Source organism: Oryctolagus cuniculus, chromosome X (assembly GCF_051225735.1).
Source record: "Oryctolagus cuniculus isolate XC-2025 breed Fujian yellow rabbit chromosome X, ASM5122573v1, whole genome shotgun sequence".
In the NCBI taxonomy this organism is placed as follows: Eukaryota; Metazoa; Chordata; class Mammalia; order Lagomorpha; family Leporidae; genus Oryctolagus; species Oryctolagus cuniculus.
In genome coordinates this window covers 19,195,996-19,214,333 of record NC_142888.1, presented here as the reverse complement: position 1 = coordinate 19,214,333, position 18,338 = coordinate 19,195,996, and the positions used below count along the sequence as shown (strand labels likewise).

The 18,338-nt window shown below is 34.9% G+C and overlaps 1 protein-coding gene across 15 annotated transcripts in view; it reads left to right on the top strand.

Moving 5' to 3' along the window:
• The window catches only part of DMD (dystrophin), a 2,249,390-nt gene that overhangs the window by 308,845 nt on the left and 1,922,207 nt on the right, over positions 1-18,338 (top strand). For all 15 annotated transcript variants that reach the window (XM_070067426.2, XM_051827673.3, XM_070067427.2 and 12 more), the window contains one exon: positions 13,935-13,996. In XM_070067426.2, coding sequence (XP_069923527.2) covers positions 13,935-13,996 — 62 coding nt within the window. The remainder of the gene's footprint in view (positions 1-13,934; positions 13,997-18,338) is intronic.

The window sequence follows — 18,338 nt, the reverse complement described above, 5'->3', positions numbered from 1 at the left end:
AGCCAGGTCTGGGCCAGGTCTAAGCCAGGATCCAGGAACTCCATCCAGGTCTTTCATGTGGGTAGCAGGAGCCCAAGCACTTGCGCCAGCTTCTGTTACCTTCCCAGATGCTTTAGCAAGAAGCAGGATCTGAAGTGGAACAGCCCAGACTCAAATCCACACTCAGACAACGGATGCTGGTATTGTAAGAGGTGGCTTGGCCCACTGTGCCACAACATGGCCCCTACTATATCTTTTTCTTAATACTTACTCCATAGCAAAGGTTGAGCAAATAATGTCATGTGATTTAAATAGCCCTTTGTAAAAAACCTACAAAAGGACCTTCTGCTTGACCTTTTTTTTAAAAGCAGCTTATTAACAAGACCTTTAGAAATGGCTATTGTGCACATTTGGCTGAATGCTTTCCTTTTTATTTGAAAAAACTACTTTGTAGGCCATTAAAATTGACATATACCACATTATAATGTTCTTTTTAAGATGTTCAGTGGAGAAATAGGATATTTTAAAAGCAAAATTGACTAGGCTGTGGTATGGAAACAGGTATCTAGTTAGCGGTTCTGCCACCGTATCCAGGTATTTAATTTTACCTCCAAATTAGAATGTAGACACTGACCTTATTTTGGTTTATTTTCTCATAATTAGTCCATTATTATTATTTTAACAAAGTAAGTGACCCTTCTCATGACAGACTACCCAAGTGTATTTCGTGTCTTTGTACTAATTAATAGTAACTTATTTTTACCCTAACAAATCTACACCCACATATTCATGTTCAAACAAGATGCTTGAAATCACTTTGTAAATTATAATGCACTACAGAAATAGTCAATATTGCCATTATTACTAAAATCATATTTCATTCTTTTGAACATGAGGAGGTATAATTTTTATTATGTTTTCATATTTTTATCTTTCAAATCAAGACTAGCTTCTGCATATTTATAAATACTGTAAAAATCTCAGTAATCATTAATATGACAGCCACCTAGAAAATATGTCTATTTTATGGGGTAATACAACTTATATAGAAGATTCACAGGAATTATTTATTTATTTATTTAAAAGATTTATTTTGCCAGCGCCATGGCTCAACTAAGCTAATCCTCCACCTGCGGCACCAGCACCCCGGGTTCTAGCCCCGGTTGGGGCGCCGGATTCTGTCCCGGTTGCTCCTCTTCCAGTCCAGCTCTCTGCTATGGCCCAGGAGTGCAGTAGAGGATGGCCCAGGTCCTAGGGCCCTGAACCCGCATGGGAGACCAGGAGAAGCACCTTGCTCCTGGCTTTGGATCAGTGCGGTGCGCTGGCCACAGCGGCCATTGGGGGTGAACCACCGGAAAAAGGAAGACCTTTCTCTCTGTCTCTCTCTCTCACTGTCCACTCTGCCTGTCAAAAAAAAAAAAAGATTTATTTTATTTATTTGTAAGAGTTAGAGAGAGAGGTAGAGACAGAGAGAGAGGTCTTCCATCAGCTGGTTCACTCCCCAGATGGCCGCAACAGCCGGAGCTGCACTGATCCAAAGCCAGGAGCCAGGAGCTTCTTCCAGGTCTCCCACATGCGTGCAGGGGCCCAAGGACTTGGGCCATCTTCCACTGCTTTCCCAGGCCATAGCAGAGCACTTGATCCAAAGTGGAGCATCCAGGACTAGAACTGGTGCCCATAAGGGATGTCGGTGCTTCAGGCCAGGGCTTTAACCTGCTGTGCTACAGCGCTGGATCCAGGAATTTTTGATACATCTGGATATAAAGGTTTACAGGTTTTCCCTATACTTCTTTAAGTTTTTCAATAGTAATATGCATTATTACTGTGTCACATGTAGCCTTCACAATTCTGTATCATTGATAATCTCATGATACAGATGAACTCAGTGAGACTCCAAAAACTTAAATAATGTGCTCAAGGTCATCACAATAGTGAGAGCTGAGTTGGGTTTTGAATGTAGGCTTTTGAATTTTGGAATGACTGTATTAACCCACTATCTGTATTTTATCTGATTCATGGCATTTTAAGGGAATAAGAATGAATCATTTGTGTAATCTACCATATAACACTCCACTTTTCCAACTTTTGCAACTTCATAGCTATTCATATGCTATTGGAATTCTGATCTCTTTTCCATTCTAATATGTTCCTTCTATATTACTGCTATGTCCTATTTTGTGGCAATTTCTACAATTAAACACAAAATATTTTAAAATATTTATCTACTGTTTTTTACTATATATGACATTGTTATTTTTATAGAGCTGCAATTGTGTGATATTTAAGGTTCTGACTCTAACTCCAATTTGCTAATATACACTATATTCTATAACTAAGTGGCAGGGGATGTGAGGGAAATTTTATTCAACATGACTTTGGTTCAGATTGTTTACTGGCTTCATCAACTCTCTACAATAAAAAGTAACTGACCTACATGAGAAAGAAGTATTGTTTCTGGTGGAGGGAAAGAGTCAGACGGATCATCTTTAGTGTTTTACATTGTATTAGGAGTCACAAGAGTGACTAATGGATATCATAGGAAATGAATTTATTAAAACAGAAGGCTTATAATTACCAGAGTAGTTGGAGCAGTATCATAAAGTAGAGGGAAAATGCCTTGGCCTAGGACTTAGGTGATCTGAGATTTAATTACACTATTGATTAACTATTTGATTTATTGAACACACCCTTGCTAAGTACATATTTCTTCTTCTTGAATATCCCAAGTAAGATTACTGGGAGTTACAAAGCCTTAATAGTCCTCCAAGGGGGTAATGAGTGTCATTTGGGCTGCCTTATTGAAAAGAGTAATATATGTTCGTAACATATTTTTGTGGTTACATAAATGAATATATTCAGTTAAAGTATTTCTATATGTGTGTATAAAATATGGTATATACCATTAGAAAAAATGGTAATATGTCTGCATGTATACATTGGAATTGAATGATGAATTATGCCTAGGAGATAAAAGTGATTGTGTGAAAATGCTTGCATTTGAACTAGATTATCACAATGAGAGACATCAAGTCATGTTCTAGAGACTGCATGAACAAATGACTAAGAAAAGTATATGAGTTGTTCATGGAGAAATTTGACTTGTGTGGCTAGTACAGAATGGTTGGTACAGATGAGTGTACTTCAAACAGCTCATGGAGAAAGTAGAATTAAAAGATGAGTATTTTGCTGCAAACATTGTTTACTTCCATTCATGGTTTTGTATAATTCCATGAACTTTTTGAATATTCCTTAGCTGCCAACATACTGGATAAATAATAAATTTACAAAAGTATATTGGAGTAAAATTGTAAAGGTCTTTATATGCCATTCTAAATAATCTGGCCTTTAACCTCAAGCCAAGCATTTCTCAAGCTTGCATAATGACTCAAGAGTTACTTATTTGGTTATTAAATGGATGATGATGCCACTTATTGACAGGAAGACTAGGATCGATGGATTTGTTGGGGAAGATGAATGATTTTGTTAATGTATCTGCAGTGCATTTAGGTGGAAGGCGGTATTAACTAGTGTCAGTTATGCCAGTTTAAAGCTAAGGACATTACTCAAGATGAAAAATACAGAATGAGGTATCAGCAGTATTAATACATAGAGGTGGCTGAGGTTCTCTTAGGAAGAGTAAACATAGCAGACCAAAAAAAAAAAAAAAAAAGATGAACGATATACTGGACTCTCAGTGAATGCCTACATTGCCAGGCTGAATGGCAAATACTTGTAAGTCCGTGTACCAGATGATGAAGGAGCTCTTATGTTGGGAGTAAAAGCAAGCAATAGTGGTATTTTCGAAAATCAGAAAGTTTTTGCACTCTTCTTAGTAATGTCATTTGCTATAGAGGTTTCAGTTACTACATGCATATTGACTTGTGTCTCCCAAATCTTTATTTTCAATTCGGATTCATACATTTTCTTCAGACTCCCATGACCACTCCTGATGCTTCCTATGCCCTCATTAGTTACCCACAACCAGGCCCTCTTCTTCCTGGCATCTCTACACTTCATTCTGAATACTGTCATTGATGTCCCTTTTCCAGCTTCCCTATATCCTCAGAAAATAATTAGTTCTTATCAATAGTATCTCTTAAATATGCCTTGCATGCATCTACTTCTTTCCAGCCCCATTGCAATGAAATGATAAAGGCCATGGCCACTTCTCAAATGGATTATAACTATAATCAGCTAATTGGTCATTGTGTCTACAGTCTTAAATTTTCTACAATATTGTCCATACTGTGAGATCCAAACCTGATATTCACATACCCTTACTTAAAGTCTGCTTTGGGGGCCTGGTAGTGTGGCATAGTGGGTAAAGCTGCCACCTTTGATGCTGACTTCCCATATTGCTGGTTCAAGTCCTGGCTGCTCTGCTTCCAATCCAGCTCCCTGATAGTACCCTGGGAAAAGCAGCAGAAAATGGTCCGGGTGTTTGGGCCCCTGTAATCCACCAAGGAAACTTGGTGAAGTTCCTGGCTCCTGGTTTTGGCCTGGCTAATCTTTGGCTGTTGGGGCCATCTGGGAGTGAACCAACAGATGGAAGATCCTTCCTTCTCTCTTTCCCTCTCTCTTTGTAACTCTGACCTTAAAATAAAGGAGTAATTTTTTTTTTAAAAGTCTGCTTTGGTTTCTAACTGTCTTCTGGATAAGTTTTAAGGATCTTCATGAAATGAGTGGTGCTTATTTTACCTTTTTCTGGAGTCATGTCTGCCACTTTTATCCTCCTCCCCTTTCTCTAGTTCTGCAAAGGAACGTGCTCGGTCTCTAATGTCCTCACAGCTGCACCTGTCCTTTGTACTGTCTGGAGCTCTCTTTTCCTGCCATGTTTCTTCTCTACTCCCAATTAATTTTCAGAATTCAATTGAGGTTTCACTTCCTCAAGGTAGCACTGGATTTTTCAAGTTAGTTCTCTTAATACATAATTATGATAGAATCCTGCATTTTCTTTATCAGGGGTCTTTACATCTGTATCTTCTTTTCTTTTTTGTGTCTACTTTCTCACTAAGCTATGGTGCCAAAAGGACACGAACATTGTCTCTTTCAGAACTGGATTTCTACCGCCTAGTAGCTATCAATATATATTTATCACTAGACTTAATAACCTTAAACCTTATGTATCAATTTCCTATTGCTGATATAAAATTTTCGACAAATATAGCAGCTTAAAACTATACAAATTTATTTTCAAAGAAATTTGTCAGGTTGGAAATTCATTAGGCTAAAATCAAGTGCTTATGAGGCTGTGTGGCTTCGGAAGGAACTACTTCTTTGTCTTCTCCATTTTCTAGAGACAGCTCAGATTCCTCGGCTTATGAACTTTTTCCTACATCTTCCAAAATGACAGGATTGGGCCAATTCTTTCTCATATGTGGTTCTCCTTCTTATGCTTCGTTCTACCCACTATTCAGATCCTTGTGATTACATTGGGCCCAAGTATATAAACCAAGATAATCACCCCTTCAGCACTTAGTGGATTAGTCAGTCTAGTTCCACCTGCAACCATAATTTCTTGTTGCTATCCAAAATGATTTCTCCTCAAATACCAGGCATGAGGATGTTGACATCTTTAGGAAACCATTATTCTTCTTACCACAGGTTAATAAAATTAATAAGTGCAGAGAAGAAAAATAAGAGAACTGAAAAGTAAATCTGATCCTTATTAGCTTTAAACACTTTTTTTGAGCATTACTATGTAACACATTCTAGGCTAAGTGCTGGGAATATAGTAGTTGTGATTAAGATATGAGAAAGCGTATAGATGATATTATGAAGACCAACTTTTATAAGACGATAAACAGTGAAAACTGCATTGCATCAATTGGAGAGTGAAAGGGAAATAAGGAAACCTCTTTGTCACTAATCGTTTTCTGTTATTTGTGTGGCAGTTTAATTATTTTAGACTTCTTAATTATAAACTGACCACTTGCGTCATCTTGGACCCTAAAAATCTAAAATCCTATAATTAAAGGCTATTTCTCCAATTTAATGGAAAGCATTTTTCGTACGGTTTTCCTCTGCAAACTCCTCTGCTCTGCATTGGCATTTTGCAGCCTTAATAGTATAGCAAATCCATTTTCTAAATAGGTTCTGAGTTTGGGTCCTTTCTTCATAATGCTCCAGAATATCACATAACCTTATCTAATGTTTACCATTAATCTTACATATTTCTCATTTCCTCTTTTCTCGTTTGTGTGGAAGCAGAGAATAGTCTGACCCTAATAGCTCTCCCATATTACTTCACAGTCCATTTTTAGTGAGACAAACTCTATGCCCCTTTGTATTTTTTCATACATATAATTCTAAATGATTATAATGTTAATGTTCCCTTATACTCCTAAACTTATATTTTCTATGTCACATAAGTAATAAGGATCTTCAATTAACATGCTAACACTCGAGGAAATACCATTTTAAAAAATGCTTCTGTGACACATTTTAGGATTAATTGCTCTGTGTAATGAAGATAATTTTTCGTGTCTATAGAACAGTTTTCCGATGCCTTCAATTATGTTTTCTTATCTGATAGCAGATATGGGGTCATGTCATGGAGACTTCATTGTCAAGCTTTCAAATCCCTTTGCAGTTTCGTCGATGCCACCACTCTCCCGCTCACATATTAGAATGCAACAAAATGAAACTGCATATCATGAAGAACATGCACTTTGGATTTTTTAACACCCGACCTTTGACCTTGCTATCTGCTCAGCAAGATTCATGTTTTCTTTCCTACTTTTTTCCATCCTTAATTTTACTCATCCTTCTATACTCAGCTTCCCTAACACCCCTGCGGCTACATAGCTGTTCCTCTGTGCTCCTCTAATGCCCTTTGAATATATATATTCTTGCTCATACAAAATGTTTCATTTATCTATGATGTGTCTTTTTTCTGCTAGGCTGTGAACTTTGCCAAGTGAGTCTTATTTATATTCTCAGCAACTAGTGCAGTGACCAGCACATAGTAAATAATCTGTAAATAATCTTTCTACAAAGTATTACATAAATGATTTCTTTATATCCTAACAATAGCTCCCTGAATTAAAAATCAATTAATATCCTCATGTTACAGATAAGGAGAGTGAGACCTGGATATTTTTAAGTCCTACACTGAGACTGGAAGCCAGTTCCCGTGATTTATTGTTCTCTCAGCTTGTTCAATATCATTTTTCTGCAATAACTTGCTCTTGTGAATCATGAATATCACAACTTAATGTATTCCACATTTATATTCCTGTGGCTCTCAGGAATATAAAAGTTAATAACGGGGTAAAAGGTTGCTGCACTAATCTTAAAAAATATGAAGGGCCAGGTATATTGAATTAAAAATAACTTTATTAAAAGGAATTAATTAATTCTGAGAAGAAATACCACTTTTATGTCATGGTAGAGAGGTAAGTTTATATGAGTTTTCTCCATAGAGAGAATTAAATAAAATGTTGGTCACTTTTTGCAATTTATGAAGTAGCAGTTCTTCACTCCTTGACATCTCTAGGAAACAGTTTCAAGTAAATTTTTCTGAGAGATTTTTTTCTTTGCTTCTCACATTAATATGCCCATGCATATTTTTAGTAGTAAAAGAAAATAAGTTATAAACAAACCCTAGAGTAAATGAAATAGAGTATATGCTACTTGAATTGACTAGACAGTAGCATGTAGATCATTACTTCCTAAGAAAGCAGATTTTACTTTCTTTTCTCATTTGCTTTGTAGCCAATTTTAATTAATATACTTTACTAGACTATGTATATAATAATATACATCTTGTTCAATTATCAAAGTGGTCTATATGATTTTTTATGTATGATGATGTATGTATAATTAACTAACTCTGGGTATAAAAGTGATCATATTTAACATTACCAACTTATAAAAGATCTGAGAAATAACGATGGAAATATATGGATTCTAATATATAAAAGTGTGACATTTAGGTGGCTGGCGTTATGGCATATAAGGTTAAACCTCTGCCTGCAGTGTGGCATCTCATATGGGCGCAGGTTCTAGTCCCGGCTGCTCCTCTTCCAATGCAGCTCTCTGCTGTGGTCTGGGAAAGCAGTGGAAGATGCCGAAGTGCTTGGGCCTCTGCACCCATGTGGGAGACCTAGATGAAGCTCCTGGCTCCTGGCTCCAACCTGGCCCAACCTTGGTCATTGTGGCCATTTGGGAAGTGAAGCAGCTGATGGGAGATATCTTTCTCTCTCTCTGTCTCTCTCTCTCCCTGTGTGTGTGTGTGTGTGTACGCTCGTGTGTGTGTCTTTCAAATAAATAAATATTTTTAAAAGAATTATAACTTTAGCAAAATAAAAATGTCTTGAATAAAGGAATCTCACAGTTGGGTAAATGTTCATTCATTAAGAAGAACAAATACTTTAATTTACAATAGTGATGCCTTGCTTGGATCTTATGGTATTGTAGAGAGGTCAATCAACTCCATGAACCTGTATACAAATGTGTATGTAGGTATTCTTTAGTAGACAGTATTTATCTCTTTAATCAGATAATCAAATGGAGTCCATGACTTGAAATGTTTAAGAACTACTGATTTATAGTAATCTTACTCCAATTAATTTTAAAATATCAAGCATGCAATAAATATATGAGCAGAGAATACAAACAAGTATGTTGAGAAAGGTGGAAAGCAGATAGAATAAATGCATGAAGCATGTTCTACTTTATTAATAATAAAATAATCAAATTAAAGTGAACAGAGTATCTCCTATATCTAATAAAGCAGTAATCACTTAAAAGCAACAAACCTACCAACAGCACGCCTGCCACCGAGGTTACAATGCAGAAGCTCATCATCTCTTTCTGGTACCAGTAAGAATGTATATCATAATTGAAAAGCAATATATTAATATTTAGTAAAAGTTATAAATATTTCCATAATTTTGATCCAATAATTGATCCTCTGGGAGCCTATAACTAAAAGACAACACACAAAGATATTCATTATGGTGTGAACTCTAGTAGCAAGCAGAAGGAAAGAACAGCCTATATAATATTTAGAATAAAATAAATTAAAAAACAGTATTATCATTCTTATGTGAAACATATCCATGTGGATTGAAATGTATAAACAAAACAATTGGGATTCATTTTCAGATGTTAAAATATTTTCATATTTTATATGATAAAATTGAAGCACTTAATAAGTATAGTAGTATTATTTAAAATATTGACAACTAACTAAACAAGCATCGTAAGGAATGTTAAATATGCACTTCATTATAAGTTCACGGAGATTATGTAGGTTTTGCTTTGTAAAATTACAGGATATCATTCACATAGATTACAGCACACATGGAACCCCAAAGGGTTGATACAAATACTTTGAATTAATGGTTATTTTGCATTTGTGTTAATATGTTCAACTTTTGTAACTCTGATTACCTTATGGCATTCCATATTAGTAATTATATAATTACAGTGTAAATGAGCAATATCTAATTAATGTGACAAACCATGGACTTGACTTCAGATAATCTATGTCAAGTTCATTTCTGTTACTTGCTAACTTTACTCCTTCTGAATTTGAATTTTTATGTATAACGAATTAAGTATGTATTGATCAAGATGATATATGTAAAGCAACCTTATAAAAAGGCACTAATATTATATATTTAATAATATAATTAGCTATGTTAATATTTATCTTGTTGTGGTTGGCGCTGTGGCTCACTTGGTTAATCCTCCCCCTGCGGCGCTGGCATCCCATATTGTCTCCGGGTTCTAGTCCTGGTTGCTCCTCTTCCAGTCCAGCTCTCTGCTGTGGCCCGGGAAGGCAGTGGAGGATGGCCCAAGTGCTTGGGCGCCTGCACCCGCATGGGAGACCAGGAAGAAGCACCTGGCTCTGGATCGGCGCAGCGCCAGCGGTGGCGGCCGTTTGGGGGGTGAACCAATGGAAGGAAGACTTTTCTCTCTGTCTCTCCCTCTCACTGTCTAACTCTATCTGTCAAATAAATTTTAAAAATTTTCTTGTTAAAGAAGCTACATGATACCATACCAAAGTAAAATATTAGCAGTTAATTCATTGGAGACATATTTTCCTGTGTTAAAGGCAATAGAGGAAGAGAGGATATCTAGTAAAGATGCTTGAAGTTGAAACTCATATTTAGTGCTGTTTATACAGCAGATGCATAAAATTTTGCACATAGTGTCAAGGTTTCTGTGCTGCCTTCAAGGCCTATCTAAAAATCACTCTTTGTACATTTAATTGAAAAGTATAAAAATATTGTTTTACTGTCCGTTTTTCACTTAAAAGCTTCTGGAACAACCCTCTTCAAATGGCCTCCTATTCATCTTTTGATGAAAGTCATTGAGTATGTTTAAAAGATTTCTGAATATATGCTTTAAAAGGACTGTGTCTTAGTCCATTTTCTGCTGCTATAATGAAATACCTGAGATACGGTGACTTATAGGGAAAGAAATGTTATTTAGCATACGGTTCTAGAAACCCAAGAGCATGGCACTGGCATCAGTTCGATTTCTGGTGTGATTTTGATGGCAGAAGGAGGAAGGGCAAGTGGGCACATGTAGAAGAGGGGAAGCAGAAGAGGAAACCTTGCTCTGTAACCAAATAATACAGTCCCCTGGAGAGAATGTTAACTCATTAGGTCCTACAAGCTCACTATTGGGGCTCTGCTTCCATGGCTGAATACTGCTCAATAGGCCCCACTTCCCAACAGTTCCACATTGAGGATTGAAGTATCAGGTGCGTTTTGGTGGGGACAAACCATGTTCAAACCATAGCAGACTCATGTACTCTCTAATGGCTGATGAAGAGGATATGCATACACAGGTAGATTAAAAAAAAGTATGAATGAAAATGGTGTCATTTTCTTGTTGGAATGTATGAACATATATATACTACTGAGAACTAGATGTATGGACCAGTATTTCTGCAGAAAGTCAGTGGAGATGCTTACATGTTACCATGGGAAATATTCTGTTTCTTAGAATTTTTTAAGAGTGTAGGGAATTTGTGGAAGTCAAAAGATTCAAAACAGGTTAAATTAGATCTGAAAATTATCACTATTTCTATTTATCCAAACTTGTCAATAAATGGAAGCCTTCAGTGTTATAATTGTGATTTACCGTACATCATATAGATAATGCCAATGTTACCATTGCCATGTATATGTGACTTGTGGGAATAACACATTTAATTAAGAATGTATTTTGTGATGCTACAGAATTTTTTTTATGGTTCAGGTATGTTTTTTTTTACATTTTTTAGCTTTTAATTAATGAATATAAATTTCCAAAGTACAGCTTATGGATTACAATGGCTTCCCCCCATAACGTCCCTCCCACCCGCAACCCTCCCCTTTCCCACTCCCTCTCCCCTTCCATTCACATCAAGATTCATTTTCGTTCCTCTTTATATACAGAAGATCAGTTTAGCATACATTAAGTAAAGATTTCAACAGTTTGCTCCCACACAGAAACATAAAGTGAAAAATACTGTTTGAGTACTAGTTATAGCATTAAATCTCAATGTACAGCACACTAAGGACAAAGATCCTACATGAGGAGTAAATGCACAGTGACTCCTGTTGTTGACTTAACAAATTGACACTCTTGTTTATGGCCTCAATAATCAACCTAGGCTCTTGTCATGAGCTGCCAAGGCTATGGAAGCCCCCTGATTTCACTGACTCTGATAATTTTTAGACAAGGCCATGGTCAAAGTGGAAGTTCTTTCCTCCCTTCAGAGAAAGGTACCTCCTTCTTTGATGACCTGTTCTTTCCACTGGGATCTCACTCGCGGAGATCTTTCATTTAGGTTTTGTTTTTTTTTTTTTTTTTTTTTTTTTTTTTTTTTTTTTTTTTTGCCAGAGTGTCTTGGCTTTCCATGCCTGAGATACTCTCATGGGCTTTTCAGCCGGATCCGCATGCCTTAAGGGCTGATTCTGAGGCCAGAGTGCTGTTTAGGACATCTGCCATTCTATGGGTCTGCTGTGTATCTCACTTCCCATGTTGGATCATTCTCTCCCTTTTTTATTCTATCAGCTAGTATTTGCAGACACTATTCTTATTTATGTGATCCCTATGAGAAACAGTGACTTGATCAGCTCTTGTCCTGACGGTTGATGTACAATGTAATACTTTATCCATTATAGTATTTTTTTTTTTGCTCTAGTACCATTGGTTGAACTCTGTAATTAACACACAATTATTCTTAGGTGTTTAAATTTTAACTGAAAAGTGATCCCTGTTAGGAATTTGGAAAACATTATGCTGAGTGAAATAAGCCAATCCCAAAGGGACAAATACCACTTGTTCTCCTTGATAGGTGACAACTAACTGAGCACCAAAAAGGAAACCTGTTAAAGTGAAATGAACACTATGAGAAATGGTGACTTGATCAGCTCTCACCCTGACTGTTGATGAGCAACTTGATATGTTATCCCTCTTAGTATTTTTTTTGTTTGTTCTACTTAATACTTTTGGTTGAATACTGTAATCAATACACAATTCTTCTTAAGTGCTGAAACTTAACTGAAAAGTGATCGCTGTTAAATATAAGAGTGGGAATAAGAGAGGGAAGAGATGTGCAATTCGGGACATGCTCAAGCTGACTTACCTCAAACGGTAGAGTTAGAAACATGCCAGGGGATTCCAATTCAATCCCATCAAGGTGGCATGTACCAATGCCATCTCACTAGTCCCAGTGATCAATTTCTGTTCACAATTGATCATAATGATAAGTCTAAGAACCAAAGGGATCACATAAACAAGAATAGTGGCTACAGAATTTTTCATTTAAGAATATAGTCTAAAATCTGTTGTTTATCCTCCATTATTTCTCAGATTGATTTAAAGCATCTACTCAATGATTATGTTGTGATTTAAAGATAAAAAGATATTCTTAGTGCATGCATCCATCCCTTATGGAAAAGCTATTTTTTATTATCTGTTTTCAAGAGAAGCAATGGCAATTTAATACTGAAAAATAATACAAGAACAAATTTCTTTGCCAGGGTATATCAGAATGGTTATTCTGATGCAAATTAATAAAATATGAAATTTCCCAATTTTAAATATCTCATAGACAGACTTATCTATTGAATATGATTAATATGATTGTATTTACAATAACTCAACAATAGGCTTTGGCTTTGAAAAAAAATTTTAATAAGTCAAGATTGATTATCTTTCTGTCTATTTGACTCAATACTAATTTGTAGCTGAGAAAAAAAGATAATTTTAGAAGCATGAATTCTGTAAAGCTGTTTTTAATATATTTTTACTATAAAAACATGGCTTAAAAATCCATGGGGATTTTTTTCTTTCAGTATTTATATGTAAGTCATGAAGAGTATCATTTGCATTTTTATATGAAATTTCCTGATTTTGGGGTTTTAGGATCCTCCTGCCTTAAAGAACTCGCATATTGATCAAATATGTTTTCTGGGCTCTTAATTTGTACAGACAGTATGCTACATTCTGGGATGGAAAGGTAATAGAATCATACCTCTAGTCATCATGAAGCCTCCCCTGTGAGGGGAGTAGGCCCATGTTGGAGGATGTAGATGTTGCAAAGGAGGGAATATTCATTTCTGTTTGGATGGGTGAGTGTGTGGGGAAAGGCTCCAAAAGAGTTTTCATAAGAAATTGTAGCTAATCATTTATTTCAATTATTTTAGAATATATATTGATTATAGGGATACATATAATATTCCATTTATTCAGATTATTTTTTCTGCAATGTCTTTATTAACGCTTGAATTTCAAGTGACTTGATTATAGCAATTATTTTTCAGATATAATTTTAATTTGAATGCCAAATGTCAACATCACTCATGTTTAATTTTGTAAATAAATTTATTTCTAGGTTCAAAATAACACTAACATATAAAAATGAATGTTATTTTGGTTGTAAGATATGAATTATGTATAAAATTGCCATGTGATTCTTAATATTTTTTAATTTTACGTTTTAGATGAAAGAGAAGATGTTCAAAAGAAAACATTCACAAAATGGATAAATGCACAATTTTCTAAGGTAAGAATCTTCTGTTACTTCTCTTTCAAAATATAATTTGCAGAATTTTTAAAATGGGCTATATACCTGTATATTTTAAATGTCAATATTATTTTTCTCATAGTGTCATGTTATTTTAGTTGTGCAAATCTGCGAATATTACATTGACTTTTAGTTAAGGGATAAGCAGCAAAATATATGGTGAAGAGAAGTTTCAATGTTATATCTTTCACATCTCTGCAAGTAGTAGGGAATTCACATGAGGGTGTAACACTGCCAGAGAGAGACTAGCTGTGTGCATTTCAAAATCTACTTTCTTCTCTGTGATGTACAATATACATTTTTGGCCTCCCCTTACTGATGTGTGACAATGTAATTGAGCTCTGCTTTCACATATTAATTTTGTTAAATAAATATTCAATCTATGGCATGTTAAAAAAACATGTCTCTGGTTCTTGATAGTGTTAATTTCTTTAATAACATGAGTGGGAGATTCTACCAGTAACCTTCTACCAAGTAGCAAGAATATGTAACATATTAGAAGAAAATATAAGAAACTTTCATTGTTGTGAAAATTACAGTTTTTGGCCGGCGTCGCGGCTCACTAGGCTAATCCTCCGCCTTGCGGCGTTGGCGCACCGGGTTCTAGTCCCGGTCGGGGCGCGGTATTCTGTCCCAGTTGCCCCTCTTCCAGGCCAGCTCTCTGCTGTGGCCAGGGAGTGCAGTGGAGGATGGCCCAAGTACTTGGGTCCTGCACCCCATGGGAGACCAGGATAAGTACCTGGCTCCTGCCATCGGATCGGCACAGCGCGCCGGCCGTGGCGGCCATTGGAGGGTGAACCAATGGCAAAGGAAGACCTTTCTCTCTGTCTCTCTCTCACTGTCCACTCTACCTGTAAAAAAAAAAAAAAAAACAAAACAAAACAAAACAAAACAAAACAAAAAAAAAAACGAAAATTACGGTTTTTGTCCAATGTGGTCTTTACCAAGTTCAAGAAAACTTAATAGAACTGCTTTGGATCTATTTGGCCTCTATAACATAAAACATATTTCAAATAATTTAAAATGGCAAATCCACCTTCTTTTCTGCAGGCAGCAATCTATATTCTTAATAATATTTATTTTGCAAACAGAACATGACTCAAGATCGATAGTGGAACTCTAGGTAATTATACCTCAACACAAAGTAAGATTTTTCTCATCTTGAAAACTAGCAACTAGCATTAAGGATGTAATATAAAGAAGTTTGCTTGGATTTCAGAATTATAAGGGGTTGGATTTACATTCATTCATCCTGATATGGGGAAATCAATCAAATGCTTTGGAAGTCATTTTCCTTACCTTCCCACCACGTGTATATGTGTGTGTGTGTGTGTGTGTATTATATGCATATGCTGAGTACCTATTGATAAATCCAGATAATAGGAATATAAACTTAATAAAATATGATCACTATATGCAAAGCTTTAAGAGTTACAAAATTGTGATGCTGGATATTTTGCTTTGTTTGTTATGAGGATGTAGACTCGTTATAAGGAAAAATTCCTAGCACAATGTCTAAAACTCTTAATCAGTATGAATTACTCTCTCATGATCTCATTTTGTGAAAATCTTGGTAGTGGATCCAAAGCAATCCACCAGAAGATGCAGTCTCAAAAATTTCCTTTGCTTTTACAAAAGGTTTTAGAATATCATTCATTTTATGTGGTGATATTTGATAGCAGAATTTACCAGGCATTCTTTTAATATGTTGATAAGACTTAAAACTTACTGAGTTTTAATTAATATTTTTAGGATAGAAATTTACAATTCTCAGAATATTTACAAGATGAAGGTATATGTGTGGTTTAATTGCTATATGTACTATCTTTATTAAAATTTTCTTAATTTTAGAATTTTGAAATACAAAATACAGAAAAATCAGAATTGTAAGAATTGTAAACCTGTTTTCTGAAATAAAAATGTAACAATATTCTGAACTTTTACATTAAACCAATGAACCATTTTTATAAGGTGTGTAAACATGACAAACATTGTGAGTTCTCATTCCCACACATCTAAATAGATCTTCACTTACACTGATATTTTCTTACACATATTTTTTCAAGTAGCATTTAACACAACTTACCTGCTAATATACAAACCAAATTTTGATATCCTATCTTCTATGAATACATTGTTTACACCGCCTTATAGCAATCGGATATACTATTCCTTGTCCTTACAAATGCCCGTATCTTGATAGCTGTGGAAAAAAAAATCACATACTTGATTGCATTAACTCTTTTCCCAAATATTTTCATCCTATAATAATTCAACTCTCACAGATTTTCTTTATAAACGGTTGTAAATGGTCTCCATGAACTTGTACAGTAAGTTCAGGAGAGTCACCATTCTTTGAGATACTGAAGTTCCTAAGTTCCATTATCAAGCATATCCTAGGTATAAGGAATATAAATAAATGCAAAGGTAAAGAAAATAACTTATTTTGAGGTCAAATGTGTGTGTGTGTGTGTCTGTCTGTGTGTGTGTTTACTTTTAAGTTTTAGAATATGAATTATGTCTTCTTCATAGCATCTTATTCATTTCTATTAGAACATCAAAATTACATAATTTTTAGAAGCTTTTACAGATAATGGGAATTAAGAAAAAAGTAGCTGATTCAATTTAAGCTACTTGTTGATAGTAAAAGATAAATATAATTTGGAGATTTATCATTTGACCCTTATTGATTGCAGCAGTGTACAGCCTGGAGGACAAACAAGATTAATTGAAGTTGAATCTCCTGATTTTATGGAGCCTACACGATTATTTGGGAAATGTTGACTAATTAGTAAATGGAGTGAAACCTGAGTACTTTTATGTGGGTAGTCTAAGCAGACAGTACTCTGGGCTAAAGGGAATCTGGACACTATGAAGAAAGATCTAACATGGAACCCACCGAAGGCAAGAATTTTTGTTTTCTTAGGCACCCCAATGCACTAAGTAAACACAGTAAATATGCTTGGTCAATTAAACTGGTGCTATGTTCAGACAAAAGAAAATGTCTGAAAGGAAAATGGTTTATTGAAGAAGAATAAAAAATAGAAAGCAATGACAAGTTATTTTCAGTGTGGTAAATGAGACACAGATGCATACATACATACAACAATAAACATATAAGTAAAACATATAAGTAAAAGAATTATCAGTGAGGTATACACATAGATTTATATAATATTTGTAAAATATAGGGAGATCACAAAATAGTTCCTTTTTATTTTGAAAATTCATAGAAGGTATATTTTAAGGAAATGAATATGATTCAATATATCCTTATCATTTTGGTGTACTTTGAAGCCAAATGTGCCTTTGTAGAAAATCCAGCTGATTTTTTTTATTTTCCTGGTAACATTATAAAGTAAGTCCTATCTCTTTTTAAAAATAAGTCTTCTGTTAACCTTCAGTTCCCAAAATTTCTACAACAATGTGATTTATCACATCTATTCTGTAAAGATAAGTGAACAGTATTTATCTCCACATAAACACAAAGCCATTTGTAGATAAGATTAATTCAAGGTAAACATTCTTTCCATGTAATTCATCGATATATTGTAATCCTAAAAATGTTTAGTGTTTACTGCATGATACATGTAACTTATATCATAAATATATTAATCATTTACATAGCCTGATTAAAGGAAAGTATAGTTTAGTATAGTTTTGAAATCATAATGAAAAATTAACCTTGTCATGAAACTTGTTTGAAATCATGTTTGAGGAAAAAATGTGAGAAAAGAATATTTACTGTTAGGTCAATTGGAAGACACAAATACTCCATTTCCCAATATTTTTATGATAATTTTGATCTTATATTGAACTCAGTCACTATTGTTGTTTGCATCCTTTAACTCCACCATTCTGAGTCATCTCAATGTGGTGCACAGCTTTTTATTTAACTTAAAAATCCAAGATTCGCCCTCTCAGGATAACAGTGTCATCAGATAGAATTAACTACTATTACATACTTTCCCCCAAGGTTTTTTTTTCTTCTAGCCAGCATGATGAGCATGACATAATGCAAGTAAACACTAAAATCTTGATTGAGAAAGCCAGATTTGTTTACAGTGTTCTGTACCTTAGGCAAAACATTGTATCCACACTTTAATTAATTTTGCAAAAAAAGGTAAACTTAACATTGGAATTTCCTGAATCTTAATTTCCTCATATGTCCAGATCTACCTGCAACAAAACATCTATGATAAGGTCATAATGATGGGTAACACATGTATGTGTAAGATATTGTCATTTCATCATTTTCTGAATTGAAGGAATCATACATTTATGTAAATTAACTACTAATTCTCTCCTTCCTATTTACTTT